At 39.3% G+C, this 18,327-nt stretch overlaps 1 protein-coding gene across 1 annotated transcript in view; it reads right to left on the bottom strand.

Moving 5' to 3' along the window:
* The window catches only part of FAT3 (FAT atypical cadherin 3), a 700,951-nt gene that overhangs the window by 376,883 nt on the left and 305,741 nt on the right, over positions 1 to 18,327 (bottom strand). Inside the window, exon 3 of the mRNA XM_066370577.1 lies at positions 6,596 to 6,910. Within this exon, the coding sequence (XP_066226674.1) occupies positions 6,596 to 6,910 (315 nt within the window). The remainder of the gene's footprint in view (positions 1 to 6,595; positions 6,911 to 18,327) is intronic.

The raw sequence follows: 18,327 nt of genomic DNA, 5'->3' as shown, positions 1-18,327 counted from the left end.
ACGTGACCTAATATATCCTTCTCTTTTCCAGGAAAAGGTGGTTTTCTAAACAGATTACCACCAAACAGGGCTGTGCATAAACCTAAGGCTTAGCTTACTTAAGACACCAGATTATTTTTGAGCACCACTGTTTTATGAGCAAATACATTTTTATTAATGACACTCTAATACCAAATGTTTATTCATTAAAGTAAGTCTGAATTCCACTTCAGTAACAAATTTTGTTTAATTCTCTAAATTTTGAAATAGTACAAGTGTCTGTAAATATTATATAACACACATTTGTTATTAACCACAAGTCCTGGGTCTAATGTTTTGCTCACGGACAATCAAAGTGACAGAATTTTCCTTTCCTTTCACTTCATGAAACAGGAACTATAAGCTAGGATATGAGAGTTGATTGGGGGTTATGGTAGAGTAAGCACTTTGAATTCACAGTCAATCTCAGAACTCTAGAACTACAAGGCAAGAGTATATGGCTGGATTAGAAAGTTAGCTCCCTTGTCCACGGATGCATCTCTCAGCACCTTGTGGCCTCCCTTTTTTGTTTTTCTTTGGACGAAAGTCTCTAGCCGTCCTGACCAGGTTCTCAGGGTAGCATCATCTGGGAAATTGTTAGAAAAGCAGATCATGGGGTTTTACCCCAGATATCTGTCATCTGACAAGCCTGCCTTGTGACTGTTATCATGCTGATGTGTGTCTAGAATACATCTCTCTTTCTGTTACCTCTTCTGTTATTGCTTACCCACTGTCTTATACCATATACCAAAGGCAAGCTGATATCATTTAAAGTTTTTTTTAAAAAAAATAAGGATGTCTAATATTTTAATAAAGTACTCTCCTGTTTTCATTGGGAAAGGTGTCAACCCCCAAGGGGACCAATTATTAAGGGTAGAATTCGTGGTATCCCTGTGGCAGACACACTTTGGAAGAGGATCTCTTCCTCTCAACTCACCTGGTGGAAGGACAAGGAGTTTACCAACACAGACAGTCGAAATGGGTCAGGTTTACCCCATGATGGGCACAGAAAGTAAAAGGAAGTGGAGCTTCACCTCCACTCAAATACAGGTGAAGATGCCAATGACAGGGCCAAAGGGAGATGCAGCCAGTGCAGGAAGGAGTTTAGAAAGTCCGTGCCCTGGATTACCAATCATCAGAGGACGTGGAGTACGCGAGGATTTCTTTCATAGACACAGACTCTCAAAACAAGCATATGCTGATCTTGTATTTACGTTTAACAGGGACAAAGGCAAAAATAAAGAGATCTCTCTTATGTGTGTTTTTCCCTCTAAAATAATTATTTCAAGTAGGCCTCTCACCGGGAAAATAAAAAAAATACATATTTTAAAAACACACAAAGAAAGATATCATCCAACCAAAAAACAAAGGCGGTATGCGCATTTGCTACCTCCAATATCTCACAGCACTCGGACAGTTAAGAGTCTTTTAAAATTCGTTTTCTAATGATATAATGCCTTTCAAACTAGCTGCAGTAGCGGCAGATGGGTTTCAAGGTCAGCTTAACTTGTTTATATTCCCTGGGTAGTGTTCTGGCTTTTCTCTCTGCAGATGGACCCACGCTGCAGGGCCCGTGTCAGGTCTGTGCAATCCTTGCCCCAGCCCCTCCACCTCCCGCTGGCACTGACCCATCCCCTACTCTGACATGGTACCTTGTTCAGAGCTTCTTTCTAAGCGACAGAATTTGACCGGTTATTGATAAACTGCCTGACACTCTTCCTAAAGTAAACTGCATGTGCGATTCCTATTTTTTCCCCCTTGAGATTAAATTCCCTGAGTGCAGAAACTATCTTCTACTCTGTTATAGCCTCCATGCTGCCAACATCTGGGCTCTAGAACAGCAGCACTACAAAGTAGTGCACAGATATACTTTATCAAACTGCATGGAAGAGTCCAGTGCTACATACTCACTAGTAAAAAGAGATGTTGCTGCCTTTCAAGTACCCCTTCCTCAAAAGACAGTGGAGTTGTATGCTTGCAACTTACACAGACTTGATTCCAGTGGGGAATACAGGATGGCTAACAATATCAACGACTAACATTCACTGAGTGTTTTACTAAACGCTGGCACTGTGCTAAGTGGATTCCATGGTGTAGACATGACTAAAATAAACATTCTGAAACCCTAGAGGAACTTCCTACACCTGTTTCCCAATTCAGCCTGGATGGCCAATCAGTGGGCAGCGTGGATTTTGTTACAAGTGCTGAAAGGAAGCCTTTGAGTCCTTGCTCACCCCAAGAGGCAACTGAACACCAGCCTGTTGGGTGTCTTCTGTTCCGAACTCACGAGTAGGGCTTTGGTTACTGACTGGCGAAGGCATGCATGTGCAAGGAGGCCGTACTTGATTTAACTCAACTGCTCGGCCTGGAATTAATCAAACTTTCACTGTACAGGCCAGAAAGGACCTCATAGCATTATAGCTTTTGTTTTTCTTCTTAAGCCGGAGGAATTACTGGAGAAGGTCCACAGACTACTGATTCTACATGATTTTAAATCTGGTAGGAGAAAATAAAGAAACCAAACAGTTCTTTGGGTAGAGAACAGAATGTTCAATACTGAAAATTCTCTCCCTTCCTAGGTCCAGGACATCTGCTATCTGCTGCAAGCTGTGAATCCTAAGTATTGATATTATTTGACTTTGCATTAATCATTTTAATCTTTATTTATTATATAGTACATTGCCAAAACAAAAGTCTATAAATTTCAGCTTTACCACCAAGGAAGGTATGATAGTTCACTTTAAAAGAGTCTATAACCAATTTTTAGTGGGAAATAAATCTAAAGCACAAATCTTTCCTAAGTATATGGGTATGTACATCTCCAGCTTTGTTACTAAAAAATGTTACATTAACATAACTATTTCAAGCAAATGACTTTAGAGAGACAGGGAGAAATGCCAAAAATTAAAGTGTCTCTTTAGAAACTTGGTTGAGCTGGCTGAACGTTGTTCCATAGGCACTGTAATACTTAGAGTAACAAGCTTAACAAAATTACACCAGGCTTGTGGTTTCACCAATCGCAACAGAAATAGACATAGTGGAAACTCTGATTATTACCGATCTTTGTAGTTACCGGCAGCTTTCAAGCCTATCATGGCGTTCAGTATTTCATGAGCGTCCCGTTAAGTAAGTAAGGTCATTCTCATTTTGCAGATAAGAATCCGAGGTTCAACCTGCACTGCAGAGCTTCAATGTACCAGGCACTGTGCAAAGCATTTCCCAAGAGGATCCCTATATTCCTTGCAATAATCCTTTCTAGCTGAACACTAAAGTTCAGAGAGGTTCAATAACTTTCCTAAACTCACCAAGCTGGTGAAGCTGTTTGATACAGTCTATGTTTTCGTGCTTTTCAGTTAAGAAGTGCAGCATAAAGATCTGAACACAGGACCTCTAATCTCAAATGTTACCTCCTCCATGAAGCTCTCCCTGACCATCATTCTGGCCAACATTATAATGAGTAAAACTTCTCTAACATAATCATATGGCATTCTTTTGTTGTATTATATATATTTGTTATTTTAATTTCCTTTTCCCTTGAGTCTGAAAAAAATTGTGCCATAACTTAAGTTTAAACTTTATTTATTAGATATTGCTTATAAACTAGTAGGCACAATATATGCTTGGTGAGTGAACAAATGAATAAACAATATCCAATATCTTGTTATCTTGTGTCTCACAATTACAAATATGATATTTATTTATTGTAGGCAATTCACAAAGTTACTCTAAAATGTCATATGTAGCACAAATGCTTTTAAAAATATATGGCAAGAACAGAGAAATTATAGATATGATTAAGGCTCTTATTAGGCAAGATAGGCCAAATTGTAATAATGCAGTACTTTCTTAACATCTATGTGCAAACTTTAAAAAGCTATATAAAAGATAGCTTTGGTTACATGAGTCTATATGGTCTTCTCTGCACATGATATATCATCTATGTTCTTCTTGTCCAATCTGAATTCTCCCCTACAACATTTATGCTTTCTTTATTTCAGTTGAATGTGCCTGTATGCAGTGTCTTTTAACTTACTTTAAAGAAGGTACTGGACTCACTGTTAATGAGCAGGGGCAATAAAATCAGGATGGAAGATGCAGAGTCTGACTTGGGGTGTCTTACACCCCAAAGGGGCTGTGAAATATAATGTCTGTGCCCTCAAATTCTCTACTGTGACTCTATTTTCTTGTCATTGTTCTCTCCTTCAACTTTCTAGAGTACCTGAATTCATTTCTCTGTTACCATGTTACAAGGAGCTTTTTGTTATAGTAAGAAAGTGATTCAGGAGGGAATTCCCAGCCAGCTCAGGGGTTCCTCATATGCATGAGCAGTTTTCGCTACTTAACCGGGCTTCGAAAAGTTGGGCTAGTCTCCAAATCTCTGAGACTTCTACTGCAAGTTCAACCAGGCCTCCATCAGACACAGAGAGCTAATGACCACTTTTGGTCTTATAATGAAACGTACTTCAAATCCTGATTCAATACTGTTAGAATGCTAAACTCTACTTAATGAAATGATTGACTCATTCATTAGAGAAAATCAATAGTTTCCAAAATCCTGGCATTCTCTTCAAATTATGTTAATGGGAACCTCACATTTATAAAATGCTTGGGGTCAGCTGTGCATTTCTACTCTTAACAAACACAGGCAGGAGAAATAGCTATCAACTGGAGCAGCAGTTTGTTTGGAAACCAGAGCATGTCCGCACCAACAAACACCAACCTTCCCTAACTTGTGACCAGTATCTACTCACTTGCCTAGGTGAGATAACAATAGTACTTTTTTTTTTTTAACATTCAATTACTTAAAACATTATCCACCACAACTCTCACTGAGTGGTTTTTTTTTTACTCCCTTCATTAAGATTTAGAATTTAGAAGAGGCAAATCACAAGAAAGCAATAAACTGACATTTACTCTACAAAGCATTTTTCCAGTGCACATACTTGTCTCAGAATGCATTCAACCAAACTCCGTACCTGCTCTTTCTGATCCTTATTCAAAAGATTAAGTTTTCATTAGAATCTTTTGAAAATTTTTTAAGCAAAATGCCAGAAAATTCAAATTTTATATACTTTGTGCAAATGTGAGCATAGGCAGGTAGGAGTTAACAAAAGGAAGGTGAGCTAGCCTGGCTAAGCTTGATTGAGTTAGGGATTAGGAAGTCTACTCCACCTCATGCACTCCCTAGAAGGGAGGAAGGACCAACTTCTCCATCTCCCCAGGAAACCACCCAGCTGGTCCATTCCCTACAATAATGGGGGTGTGGGTAGGGAGGTGGGATCAGCAGAGGGAAAATGCCTCTGCTGGGCGCATGCCCAGTAGAAGCCAAGATGGCTCAGGGGGAGGCCCTTCTACTTTGAGGCATGTGCAGGAGAAACTAAGATGGCGACCATGAGGGGAGGTGCCTAGCCTGGGGAAAAGATCAGATTGGATGAGGCATGGAACACCCTCTCCCTACTGAAAATCTAAGAAAGAAACTGGATAGGGAGAAGACCCAACAGAGCCCACCAAAAGCCAAGAAAGAGATTGTGGTTAGTTTAAAATAAAGTTTACCGCTTTTTAAGTCTGGGGAAATATAATCCAAGTTAACAAAGGTCCCTCTCGGTGGCATATGTTTGCACGTTTTTTGCCCATTCATGTGTTCTCTCTCCACTCCCATTGCAGCTACATGGGTCTAACTAGGCCTGGGAAGATGCTGACACGGGCCTGGATGCCAAAGCGCAGCTGGGAACACAGGCTAAACTAGCCAGATGGAGACAGAGACTGGGCTGGACTAGGCTTTCGCATGGGCTAAACTGGATTCCGGCGGCGCTGGATGTCCCGCACACGCCAGATAATAGCACATCTCTGTACGCTGGCCCTTCTGGGCTTGGTGAAGATGACGGTGGACTTCTTCCATAGCAGAACAGAGTTAGGCCGCCTGGTCATACATGAGACACTGGGCACCTGGGGACAGTCATTTATTTCTACTCCAATAAATCATACACTACATCTCATCCTCCTATACATGGGTACCTGAAATGCTTTTCTTGCAACTCCATGGAAAGACCCCATTTCCACCAGCAACATAAAGATTGAGACACCAGAAGTTCTTCTAAACACTGATTCTTCATTGATGGGTAGGCACAGGAATCACAAAAAATTGGGGTCTTAAAGTTAAGGCATTAAGGAGATCATTTACAGCAAGCTGGACTAAGAACTAGAAAGGGAGTTCTGAGAAGGTGGGGGGACACAAAGCCAGCTTACCCATAGCCAGGTTACTCTCTCCCAAGAAACAGAAAGGCAGTAATCGGCCCTCTCAGCATCCTGGGAACCACTCTTTACTATTTTGAGTAAAGCAAATCTAAGGCTTTCTATGAAAGTCTCTAATTTTTATTAGATGACTTCACCTTGATATCCGTTAAAATTCAAGTAAACCAACCAGACAAGTAAAACACTCAGCTTTTCAGACATTACCTTAGAAAGGAGGATGTTGTTCTCTAAACAATAAAACAAATAAGGGATAAATAAAATAAGCAAGCGTCAGAATTTCAAATTGGACTTCCAATTTCAAAACATTGTATGAGCATTCCCTTACCTGTTTTGATATTGATGGCAAAAAAATTTTGAGGATTCCCACTTGTAATCCGGTATGTCAGTTTTTCATTGGAACTAGAGTCGGGATCCTCAGCCTGAATCTGAATGACAGATACATCCTTTGGAGAGTTTTCCATGACAACAGGATAATAAATAGGTTCCGAGGTCAGTGGGGCATTGTCATTCACATCCTCAATTTCAATGTAGACCTCAATAGTGGAATACAGTGGAACAACACCCCGATCAGTGGCATACACTGTCAGCCAGTAGGACCCTGTTGTCTCTCGATCAAGAATGTCTGCAGTACAGATGATTCCTAAGAGAAAACAGAGAGAGTATGATTGCTACCATAAAACCGAAAAACATTATGTGAATTATCCCAAATTCAAGAGGGCTGTGCTATGTAATCTTGGCATATATAAAAAAAATCCATAATACAAGATTATATTACAATGTTTCTCCTTACATAAGAAAATTATCTTCTGCAAAACCATATAAACAATATTTCTACTGTTTGAGAATTATGATTACATTAAAAAATATTGTGTGGGCCATGGACAGGCATTTTCATCCTCAGAGAATGAATGAATGAACGAATTAACCAGCTCCTAGGCTCTGACACTAAAAGTGTCCTTGTTGCTGGTTTAGTTCCACTAGCTATTACAATGAAAAATCCCAGAAAAGACCGGTTCTATGTGGTCTAAAAAGGGTCCAGGCCCTGGCCAGTTGGCTCAGTGGTAGAGCGTCGGCCTGGCGTGCAGGAGTCCTGGGTTCGATTCCCGGCCAGGGCACACAGGAGAAGCACCCATCTGCTTCTCCACCCATCCCCCTCTCCTTCCTCTCTGTCTCTCTCTTCCCCTCCCGCAGCCAGGGCTCCATTGGAGCAGAGATGGCCCGGGTGCTGGGGATGGCTCTGTGGCCTCTGCCTCAGGCACTAGAATGGCTCTGGTGGCAACAAAGCAATGCCCCAGATGGGCAGAGCATTGCCCCCTGGTGGGCGTGCCGGGTGGATCCCGGTTGGGTGCATGCGGGAGTCTGTCTGACTGCCTCCCCGTTTCCAACTTCAGAAAAATACAAAAAAAAAATTGTGTGAATTTTAGGAGTAGACAGACTTTCAATACATGCATACACAACACAGACGGAGCAACAGGAAGCAATGGGGAGAGAGTAGGGCAGAAGTCAAAACACTTGCCATGTTGCGTGGGAAATTAGACCAATAGCAGGTCAGTGTCTCCATTTGACCTGATAATGAGTTGATTTTCTATGTAACAAAAAGCTCTCTTAGGGTAAATTCTTTTGTGTTCATTCACCAAAAAAAGGAAAAGAAAACGGACTTTCAAATGCTCTTTTGCCTGTTAGAATAAAAAATACTTTGCATGCACAGATATAAGCCTTTTTTAGTGTCCCTGAAAATCAAATGTCACAGTTATTCCAAACAATTTGAGGAGAAGCCATACTAACATACCTTCTGAATGAGCTCTAGCCCCTGAAGGACTCTACAGAGAGCCGTAAAGAAACTCTGAGCCACTTTGAGACATAGTCATGAACAATCATTCAAAATTAGGAGCAGAAAAATACCCAACCTCCTTCCACCTTTCCCTTTTCAGGGTTGAAACAGGGCTGCCCGGAGATGAGATGTCTGCCAGAAAAGCCAGAGGACAGTGCTCCTCAGTGTCTTTACAGCCCTCACCCAAATGCCAGCTGCAGAAACCCCGCACAGGAGCATGGCATTCCCGCTGTCATGGGGAAACCCTGGGGCTCAGTTTGTAAACAAATCTCTACAGTAGTCAGGATGCTCCCAGAAGGCATAGAGTTCACATTATACCCTAAAAGACACCCACGAAGGAGTCGGGAAACAGTTCTTCAGTTCTGACCTGAGTCCTCTATTTGGGCATTCCTGTCAGACTTCTGACTATATTAGGCACACGATTTGGCCTACAGACCCTGCTATGAGTAAATTACCAAGTATACCACTTGCGCAGGAGGAGATCTGTCCAGAAACAACTAGGCTGAAATACTCAGAGAAGCTCAACTCTACAAAGGAAATGACCCTAACTGATACAGACCTTTCAGCTTAAAAGCGACCCACCAAAGAACCCTGAACAGGGTTAGACCATGCAACAAAAGATCGCCTTAAATATTCTCAAAGGAAATATTTAAAACACAGTGGGTTCGTGTAGATTCGTAGCTGATACCTGGAAGTCAGAAATGCTAACAAGGCATTAGAAGGGTAGATACTAGATACTAGATTAATAAGAAAGATTTAAAAATTAGTGATTACAAACATGATACTATGTATCAACTGACTGAATGAATAACAGGCAGCCTTACAAACTGGATTGAGGCAGGATAGAATGTCAACAGGACATGAACCCTTTGAGTAGTATGAGCATTCACGTACGTCCTCGTGCCTCCTGACCATCCAGAGTATGACTGGACAAAAATTTTTATTTTAAAAATGTGGAAGGCAACATTAAAAAAGGCAAATGTATGTTCTTGTTTCCATAAATTGGTTATCAAGCAAACATGATTTTAAGTTAATAAAACTGTAACTGGAACTAATTTCAATTTTTGAAAAACAAAAACTCACTCCTGGGGGTCAGCAAGCATAAAATAAAACCCACTCCTCAAAGGGTTAAGGCTCAGAGAAGGCTTTGAGAGCAGTACACCTGCCCAGGTGTGAGAACATCTGCAAGTATAGGGCCCAGGCCCATCAGAAACCATGGCCAGCATAGAGGAGCAGTTGCAGCTGTCCCAGCCACGTGCCACCACACAGACATGGGTTGTGCTACGAGCCAGGGGAACTGGAGCTTTCCAAGTCAGAGAATGTTCAAGTGATGGGGACTCAAGTAGTCTCTGGAATGAAGACAAAGAGTAGGCAGGCAGGATCTGGTATACAGGATATAGGTCACAAACATGCTCTAAAAGGGCTGGGATGCCTCTTGAATGACACTTGTCCATTTAATTCATAAGCATCTACTGTGCTGGACATTGGAGGAACAGAGATTAGTGAGAAAGGATCTCTGTCTTCAACAAACTCACTCTTTCTGAATAGATGGATTTTTGAATGAGGAGAGGGGCACGGAGTGGATAACTACACAGCCAACAGCCAGGAGGACTCAAGTGGTTGAGACTGATATCTGGGAAGGCAAAGGATCCAGAATTCAGAAGGGTATGGGAGGCAAGTGAAATAGCATTTACTGAGCATCTATAGTGTGCCATGAGACTCGCAATACAACTTCCCTTCAATGTATATATAATAACTATCTCTTATAGATGAGGGCATCAAGTCTCAAATGTAAGCAGGTAAACTGCCCCAAATTGCACAGCTGTTGGTAGAAGAACACAAGTCTCTCTGCCTCAAATGCTCGGGTTTCAAATCTAGACTTCATTACTTCCTACTTTTTTCACCCTGGCCAAGTTATTTAATATAAACAAGCCTAATTTTACTACCCATATCTCAGTTGTCATGATCATGTAATTAAATGTATGATACGAGTTTGGCAAAATGCTTGCAACATAGTAGATGCTGAGTATAAGATAAATCAATGTAAATCAAATTCGGGGGGACACTAGAATCTATGTAAACACAATAAATTAAAATCAATTAAAAAAAAGCAGAAGACCAAAAAAAAAACAAAACAAAAACAAAACAGTCATTGGATGTAAAGTACAGCATTAGGGAATATAACTTTGTGTGGTGCCAGGTGGGTACCAGAAATATTGGGGGAAACATTTTGTAAAGTATATGATCATCTAACCACTATACTCTCTACACCTGGACTACTACAAAATAAAATCTAATGTAAACTGTAATTGAAAAAATAAAAAAGAAATTAAATGGAAAAAAACAACTAACCAAAATCTTGTAAATAATAACCAAAATCCAAGGCAAGGGACAATCTTGAGGGGAGAGAAATTTGGGATAGACTACCTTGTCAGATGCTTATTTCTTCTCTGGTCAGGAGGCATTCTTGCACAGTCCTCGTGACGTGCCCTTTCGTTAAAATACCTGGCCTACTTGGGGGACAGGAAAGTAAGGCCACTAAAAGGAGAACATACCTCAATAAGCCACAACATGAAAGAAGTTGGTGTTGTCTGTACCTTTGTACCCTGTCTGTCCACCTACCCCACAAGCATATGGATTAGCGGTCACAGAATTACTTTGTATTCCCTGAAAGTCACTTAATTCTCTTTTCTTGCACCTGACAGACTAGAAGATGGTATATCACAGATTTTGGACTTTAAATGATTTTGAGAAATTCTTGGATAAAAGGCATCCACTAATGCAAATTAAATTATATGGGTAGAATTTTAATGAAAGATCAGAGACATCCTCTGGAAATCAGGATTTTCCCTCATTAAGATAAACTATGTCTTTGGCTATATTTACTCATTAACTAGAAGTGTGAATGAGTATCGTGGAACACAATGTTCAGGCATCCGTCTCATGATCCAGAATTTGAGGACAAATTTAAATTTAAAAGAGTGATTCTGAAATATGTTAACAGTCATTATAAGATTCATCTAAGGCTCCATATTACTACAACAAATATCCTATGATAGCATTTCCTTCCTTTCTTCTATGCTTTCACAGCTAATTCTGAGCTACATGATCAAAACTGTAAAGGTAAATCCACGTGACCTTTACCATCAAGCAAAAACTCACTTTTGAGGTTGCCTAAGGGTTATCAAAAGCATGTCATAAGCCCTTAGCTTTGTGACAACCACCATGCATTCTTTATCACTTTTTAAAAACTTGAGATATACTTGACATACAATAAACTGTACATGTTTAAATAATTTGGTAAGTTCTGATACCCATGAAATCATTAATATAATCAATATAACAAACATAACCATCATCCCTAAAAGTATCCTCCTTCTCATTTTTAATTATTTTTTTTAGAGAAAGAGAAAGAAAGTGGGTAGAGGGAGAAAGGGGGAGGAGAGAGAAACATCAATTTTGTTGTTCCACTTGCCTGACCAGGCAGTGGCACAGTAGATAGAGCGTTGGACTGGGATGTGGAGGACCCAGGTTCGAGACCCCGACGTCGCCAGCTTGAGTGCGGGCTCATCTGGTTTGAGCAAAGCTCACCAGCTTGGACCCAAGGTTGCTGGCTCGAGCAAGGGGTTACTCGGTCTGCTGAAGGCCCACAGTCAAGGCACATATGAGAAAGCAATCAATGAACAACTAAGGTGTTGAAACAAAAAACTGATGATTGATGCTTCTCATCTCTCTCCGTTCCTGTCTGTCTGTTCCTATCTATCCCTCTCTCTGACTCTATTTCTTTAAAAAAATTTTTTTTATTTTTCCACTTATTTATGTATTCATTGGTTGACTCTTGCATGTGTCCTGACTGGGGATTGAACCCATAACATTGGAGTATTGTGATGCTCTAACCAACTGAGCTACCTGGACAGGGCCTCCTTCTCATTTTTAATAGCAATTATAAATGTTCTCAATTATCTCTACTGCCAGGCATCAGAGTAGATTCCTTTCACTACAGATTAATTTGCATTACCTACAATTTTATAGAAATGGAATCATACCAATGAACTCTTTTTGTTTGGCTTTTTTTATTGGATTATTTTTTTCTATTTTCTTTTAATTTTGAAATTAAGTTTAACAGGGTGACATTGATCGATAAGAGTACATAGGTTCCAGGTTAACATTTATTTTTATTTTTTTGTGTGAAGTGAGAGTCAGGGAGGTAGAGAGACAGACCCTCGCAGGTGCCCTGACAGGGATCCACCCAGTAAGTCCACCAGGGGACAATGCTCTGCCCATCTGTGGCCACTGCTCCATTGCTTGGCAACCGAGCCACCTCAGTGCCTGAGGCCAGGCCATGGAGCCATCCTCAGTGCCCAGAGCCAACTTGCCCTAACCATTTGAGCCATGGCTGCAGGAGGGACAGAGGAAGAGAGAGAGAGAGAGAGAGAGAGAGAGAGAGAGAGAAGGAGGAGGGGGAAGAGTGGAGAAGCAGCTGCTTTCTGTTTCTCCACTTTTAGACGTTACAAACAAATATCTAAAAACATTTTTAGATGTTACAAACCAAGCTGCTAAGAACATCCACTATTCTATACAAATTTTGTATAGAAATACTTTCATTACTCCTGAGTAATTACCTAGGAGTAGAATGGCTAGTGTAGGTGGCAGGTCCATGTCTGCACCATTTTACATTCCCACTAGCACTAAATGTGGAGCTTTCTAGGTGCTTCACATTCTCACTTGTGGCATACTTGGCATGACTATTTGCCTTAATTTTAGACATTCATATATACATATATATTGATAGGTGGGGAGGTAGAGAGGCAGAGAGACAGAATCCCGCATGCGCCCCAACCAGGACCTACCCAGCAAACCCTCTATGGGGCAATGCTCTGCACATCTGGGGCCCCTGCTCTGTTGCTCAGAAACTGAGCTATTTCAGCATCTGAGGTGAGGTATGGAGCCATCCTCAGAGCCCAGGGCTAAATTGCTCTAACCATTAGAGCCATGGATGTGTGAGGGGAGGTAGAACAGAGAGAGAGAAGGTGGAAGGAGAGGTGGGGGAGAAACAGATGGTCACTTCTCCTGTGTGCCCTGATGGGAATCAAATCCAGGATTTCCATACACTGGGCCGAAGCTCTATCACTGAGCCAACCAGTCAGAGCAATTTTAGACATTCTGATGATATGTAGTAACATCTAGAAGTTTTAATTTGCATATTCCTGACAATATTGAACATCCTTAAAAGTGCTTATTAGCATCTGAATATCTTATTTGGTTAAATGTTCAAGTTGTTTATCCATTTTAATAATTGGGTTGTTTTCTTATCAAGTTTTGGGAATTCTTTATATACATGAATAAAACTCCTTTACCAGATAAGTGATTTGCAAGTATTTGCTTCCATTGTGGGGCTTCTCTTTTCATTCTCTTTTCATTTCTGTTCTAAAGAACAGAAACTTTTCATTTTGATGATATTCTAGTTAATTTTTCTTTTGTATATCATGCTTTTGGTGTATATATAAAAATCTTTGTCTATTCCAAGGTCACACAGATTTCCTCCTACATTTTATTCTAGAATTTAATAATCTGAGGGTTTAAATTTATATCTATGATCAATTTTCAGTTAATGCTTATATATTGTTCAAGAAATATGGGTCGAAACTCAACTTTTTTTGTATTTTCATTGTTCCAGCCCCACTTGTTGAAAAGACTATCGTTTTTCTCCACTGAATTATCTTTGTATTTCTGTCAAAAATCAATTGATCATAGATGTATGAGTCCATTTCTGATCTCTCCATTATGTTCCATTGATCTATATGCCTTTCTTTACACTGATATCACGCTGTGTCATGTAGCTTCATAGAAAGTCTTGCAATCAGGAAGTCGAAGTATTGTTATTACATTTTCTTTTTTCAAAGTTGTTTGGGTTATTCTAGATCCTCTGGGTTTCCATATAAATTATGGAATCACCTTTAGAATCCATATTAAATTTAGAAAAAAATCTATGATTTTGACTGGGACTGCATTGACTCTATAGATCATTTTGGACAGAATTGACATCTTAACAACTTTGAGTCTATGGATCCTTAGATCTATTTATTTATGTTTGATATCTCTAAGCAATGCTTTATAGTTCTAGTATACCAATATTGTACATCTTCTGCAAATTCATTCCTATGTATTTCATTTTTCTTGTGGTGTGTAATGGCATTATTATTTTAATTTCAATTGTCTGTTGTAAGTATATAAAATATGATTGATTTTCATATGTTGATCTTATATCTTATAAACTTGTTAAACTCACTTCTTAGTTGAAACAAAGTTTTTACAAATATCATAGAGTATTCTACATAGAAGACTATATATTCTCCAAATAGGATCAGTTTTACAACCACTATTATCTCTACCATTATCTCACACCCATTCATTATGTATCTGGTACTACAGTAGGTGCAATACATGCATTCTTCATTATATTTTCTAAACACCTCACTTTCTCAGCAAATATTTATTAATGCCAAGCACTCATGGGGTAGTTACTGTTTTTATTCCCATATTACAAATAGAAAAACAGAGATTAGGTTAAGTAATTTGCCAATGACCACTCACTCTGCCAGTAAATAGAAGATCTAGTCTATTAAACATAAGACCAGTTATTAACTAAAACACTATTAATCCATATAGATATCAAACTTGCATAGTATTTTATGCCCAAAGAAATTTTTCCTCCTCTGATAGAGAAGTGTCATTTATTGGGCAAATTAAGTTAATACTATATTTTCCTATATGAGTTCTCCATATTGACTACAGAAATCACGGTAAGGTACTTCTTGGTATATCTTTGTAGAATATAAAAAGAAAAATAAACAAAATGGTGCCGATCCTTTGCAAAGAGAGTCTGTTTTGATTTAGGAAGATATACAGAATATATTTGTGACATAGGCTTGGCCCACTAACCAACTCAGTGCTGGAGTGCTGATCTCCAGAAAGGAGCTTCCTTCCATGTACCTGTCACAGAAAGTAGGCTCTCTAAGGAGAGTCTCTGTTTGCTTAATCAGTATAGTCTCACCACCAACAATGGTGCCTGGCATACAGCTGGCACTCAGTAAACCTGTGTTCACGAATGAAGTAAGTCCTGACACTGAATCAGCAATATGTCACTTGACATCAAGGGTAAGTCAGCCTCACTCAAGTCAGACCTGGAAGGGATTTCAAAGACCACTAAATATAACTAACCCCTTAATGAAAGCATCCCTCCCATAGCCTCCTTGATCAGGCACCCAATCTTTGCTCTGATTCTGGTCATGGAACCCTCTCTATTTAATAGAGTGTTTCAGGTAATGTGAAGTTCTTCACACAGAGGCAAACTTTTGGTTGAATTTGAAAGCTATCTCTACCTGCAACCCTGTCACATTGCAGAATAAAATAGAGCAAGTCTGCAAATCACTGTTCACTATGAGTGTGATAAATATCAGAAGATGATTTTCTCTTTCCAGGGTTTTTCTTCTCCAGTCTGAAAATTCCATCCTCGTGTGCTATGTAGGCTTCTAGTCCTTTCTTCCTCCTCATCTCTGTACCTGAACCAACAGGGTATGACCTCTGTCCATTCACAAATGTGTACTGAGTTGGGGTGGAAATGGCTGAGTAATAGCTAATTAAAAAAATAAAACCACTCACAGTGAGTCTGCAGCATGTTCCAGGGAGTGCTGCCCAGTGAAAAATATATCCAGATGTGAACTCCTCCCACCCTTCACATTTCGTCTGTCATAGAAATGCTCAAAGTGGATTCAATTGAGATACTCAAGTTTTATGCTGATATTTATGGTAATGTCATTTAAAAATTCTTCTGAAATACATTTGAGATTTCTTATACTCTTTATTTTTGAGATGTTTATGTTTATAAAATTTTTCTTTTCCTGTTTCATCTATATTTGCTGTATGATAAAGCAGACCGGAATTCTTTGGGCATCTTAATATTTAATGGTATAAGCAGATACACAAACAGTATCTATGTAAGTAGGTATGCAAGTACACATGTGTTTATTAGAGCTTTGCATCAATCAGCTGGTATTAATTGATCCCAGCATGAAACATGTTAGCTATAATTGTCATTCTTTATTTTAAAAAAAAGTATTTAGAAAAAAATATGTATATTGTTCTCATCAATTAGTCTCTAAATATTTAAAATGAAAAAGAAAAATGCATGGACCTGTTCACAAGCAGATGACTAGTATATGTTGGGCCACTCACTTTATCTATTTTCCAGCCATAACTCCAGGTCTCAATGACATCTTTCCCCATAACAGTGACACGCAAACATCCTCCACTATGTTAAAACAACCTGTCAACAACAGTCAAGGAATCCTTTGGGGATCATGGGCTTACAACATAATAACAATCACCCTGCAGAGATAAGTATTATGGATTTGGAAGCTGTTAAAAATATATATATAAAACAACAACTTTAAAAACACCCTGATAGCATTTTCTTTGTAGATGCTCTTAATAGAGTCTACTTTCTTGTGCATATACATTTAATTCTTATTTCTGGTCAACCAAAACATTAACTCCTAATTCTCAATGCATTTAGAATACTTATTAACTTTTTAGTTTGACATCATTATAAATTCACCAGAAAATGCAAAGAAATGTACAGGGAGTTCCCATGCACCCCTCATGCAACACCCCTTAATGTTAACAACATCCAGGTGCATTTCTAAATTGACAAAAGCACATGGGGTTCCGTCACAGGCTCTGTAACCAATCTTGGACATCCCTTGCTTGTCTTCAGTGGGATCACACAAGTACTAGTTTTATTTCTTTGCCTAGTAATCCCTGGACTTGTATTAGCCTCTTAATGCCTTAAAAAGGATCACTGTTGTGACCAGAGTGGTCATAAAAAGAAAGAATGGGAATGCTTTTCATCCTCATAAACCCAACCAGAGTTCCTCCATTCAGTCCCATGGTCACATCTGTAACAGCTGCCAGTATGAAATGCATGACATAACAGTAATGAGCTGAAATGGGATGAACCAGGATGAGTTGAGAAACTGTGGATCCTAGGATCTTAGAGGTTTAAAATTTCAAATATATTTTAGTGTATATGTATGCTATACTTTTATATACTTTTTATATCACACATGTGATATATATTTAAATATATACTTTAATGTACTTTTTTAAATTGGCAATTTTAAGTGAATCACCCAGCTAATTGGGTGATAAAATCAAGCTTGGGATTTGGAGCAGTGACTAGGAGTCACAGGTTTTTTTTCATTACAGGAGTTGCCTGCTGATCTATCCACATGTGTCCATTATCATGAAAAAGAAGGCAATTCCTTGCCCAGGAGCTCCTCACAGTGGGTTGGCATCAGCTCTTTGGTAATAGGAAATTCAATAGTTTAATACTTTCCCCCATTTCTAAAAATTGCTGCAATTTTTTATTTGAATCCACTTTTATATCTTCTCAGAAGATTCTCAGGTGTTGGACTGGTTTCAGACCAGGTGATTTGGTGGACCAAGTCTTCCCTGAATATCTATCACTCCTTTACTTTTGTGCAAAGAAGCCCGCACACGCTGCTTCTGCAGTCCCTGCCTCCCAAGCTGCCTTCTGTGTTCCTCCAGCTTCCAGGTTTCAGACTCAGAGAGGGAATTACCCAGCCAGGAGGGGCTGGGAGCCTTCCCTTCTGCCTTTGTCTCTGCACTTTATTGTTGTCCCTCTACTGTTATGACTAAGAGCTTCCTATGAAAAGGGACCACTCTGTCTTGTTTTTCTCTATCCTAGGATGGTGGCTAAAAATTTGGAACACTATAAATCTTGAATAAAGAAATGAATAATAACATAACATTTAGTAAATTAAAGCAAGTTGGGATGTCTGGATCTTTACAGACTATGTATCCTGACGAGTAGCTACGCTAACAAAACAAACAAAACACTTGAGTCAACTTGATATTTTGCTATCCTGTGATCACTAGACAAAATTAAATGATGGATTCAGCTTGTCATTTATTTTAGACTTCTCTAATGTATATGCAGAATTAATAGTTAAATGGTCCTGAAATATAACTATCTGTGAATTATCTTATTTTGAGGAGCCACTGAGCCATTTCACCCCCAGGTGTTGTAAAGTACCAAAGGCTACAGAATTAATATTAATATTTTAGGAGGCTTGGAGAACATTTTATTTATTTGGGTTAAGGTGTGCAGAGAAATTGTGAGACATAGTCTCTGTACTGTGTGA

The sequence above is a fragment of the Saccopteryx leptura genome, chromosome 1 (assembly GCF_036850995.1).
Source record: "Saccopteryx leptura isolate mSacLep1 chromosome 1, mSacLep1_pri_phased_curated, whole genome shotgun sequence".
Classification (NCBI taxonomy): domain Eukaryota; kingdom Metazoa; phylum Chordata; class Mammalia; order Chiroptera; family Emballonuridae; genus Saccopteryx; species Saccopteryx leptura.
The sequence above is the reverse complement of the archived record's forward strand: the minus strand, read 5'-3'. Positions and strand labels throughout refer to the sequence as shown.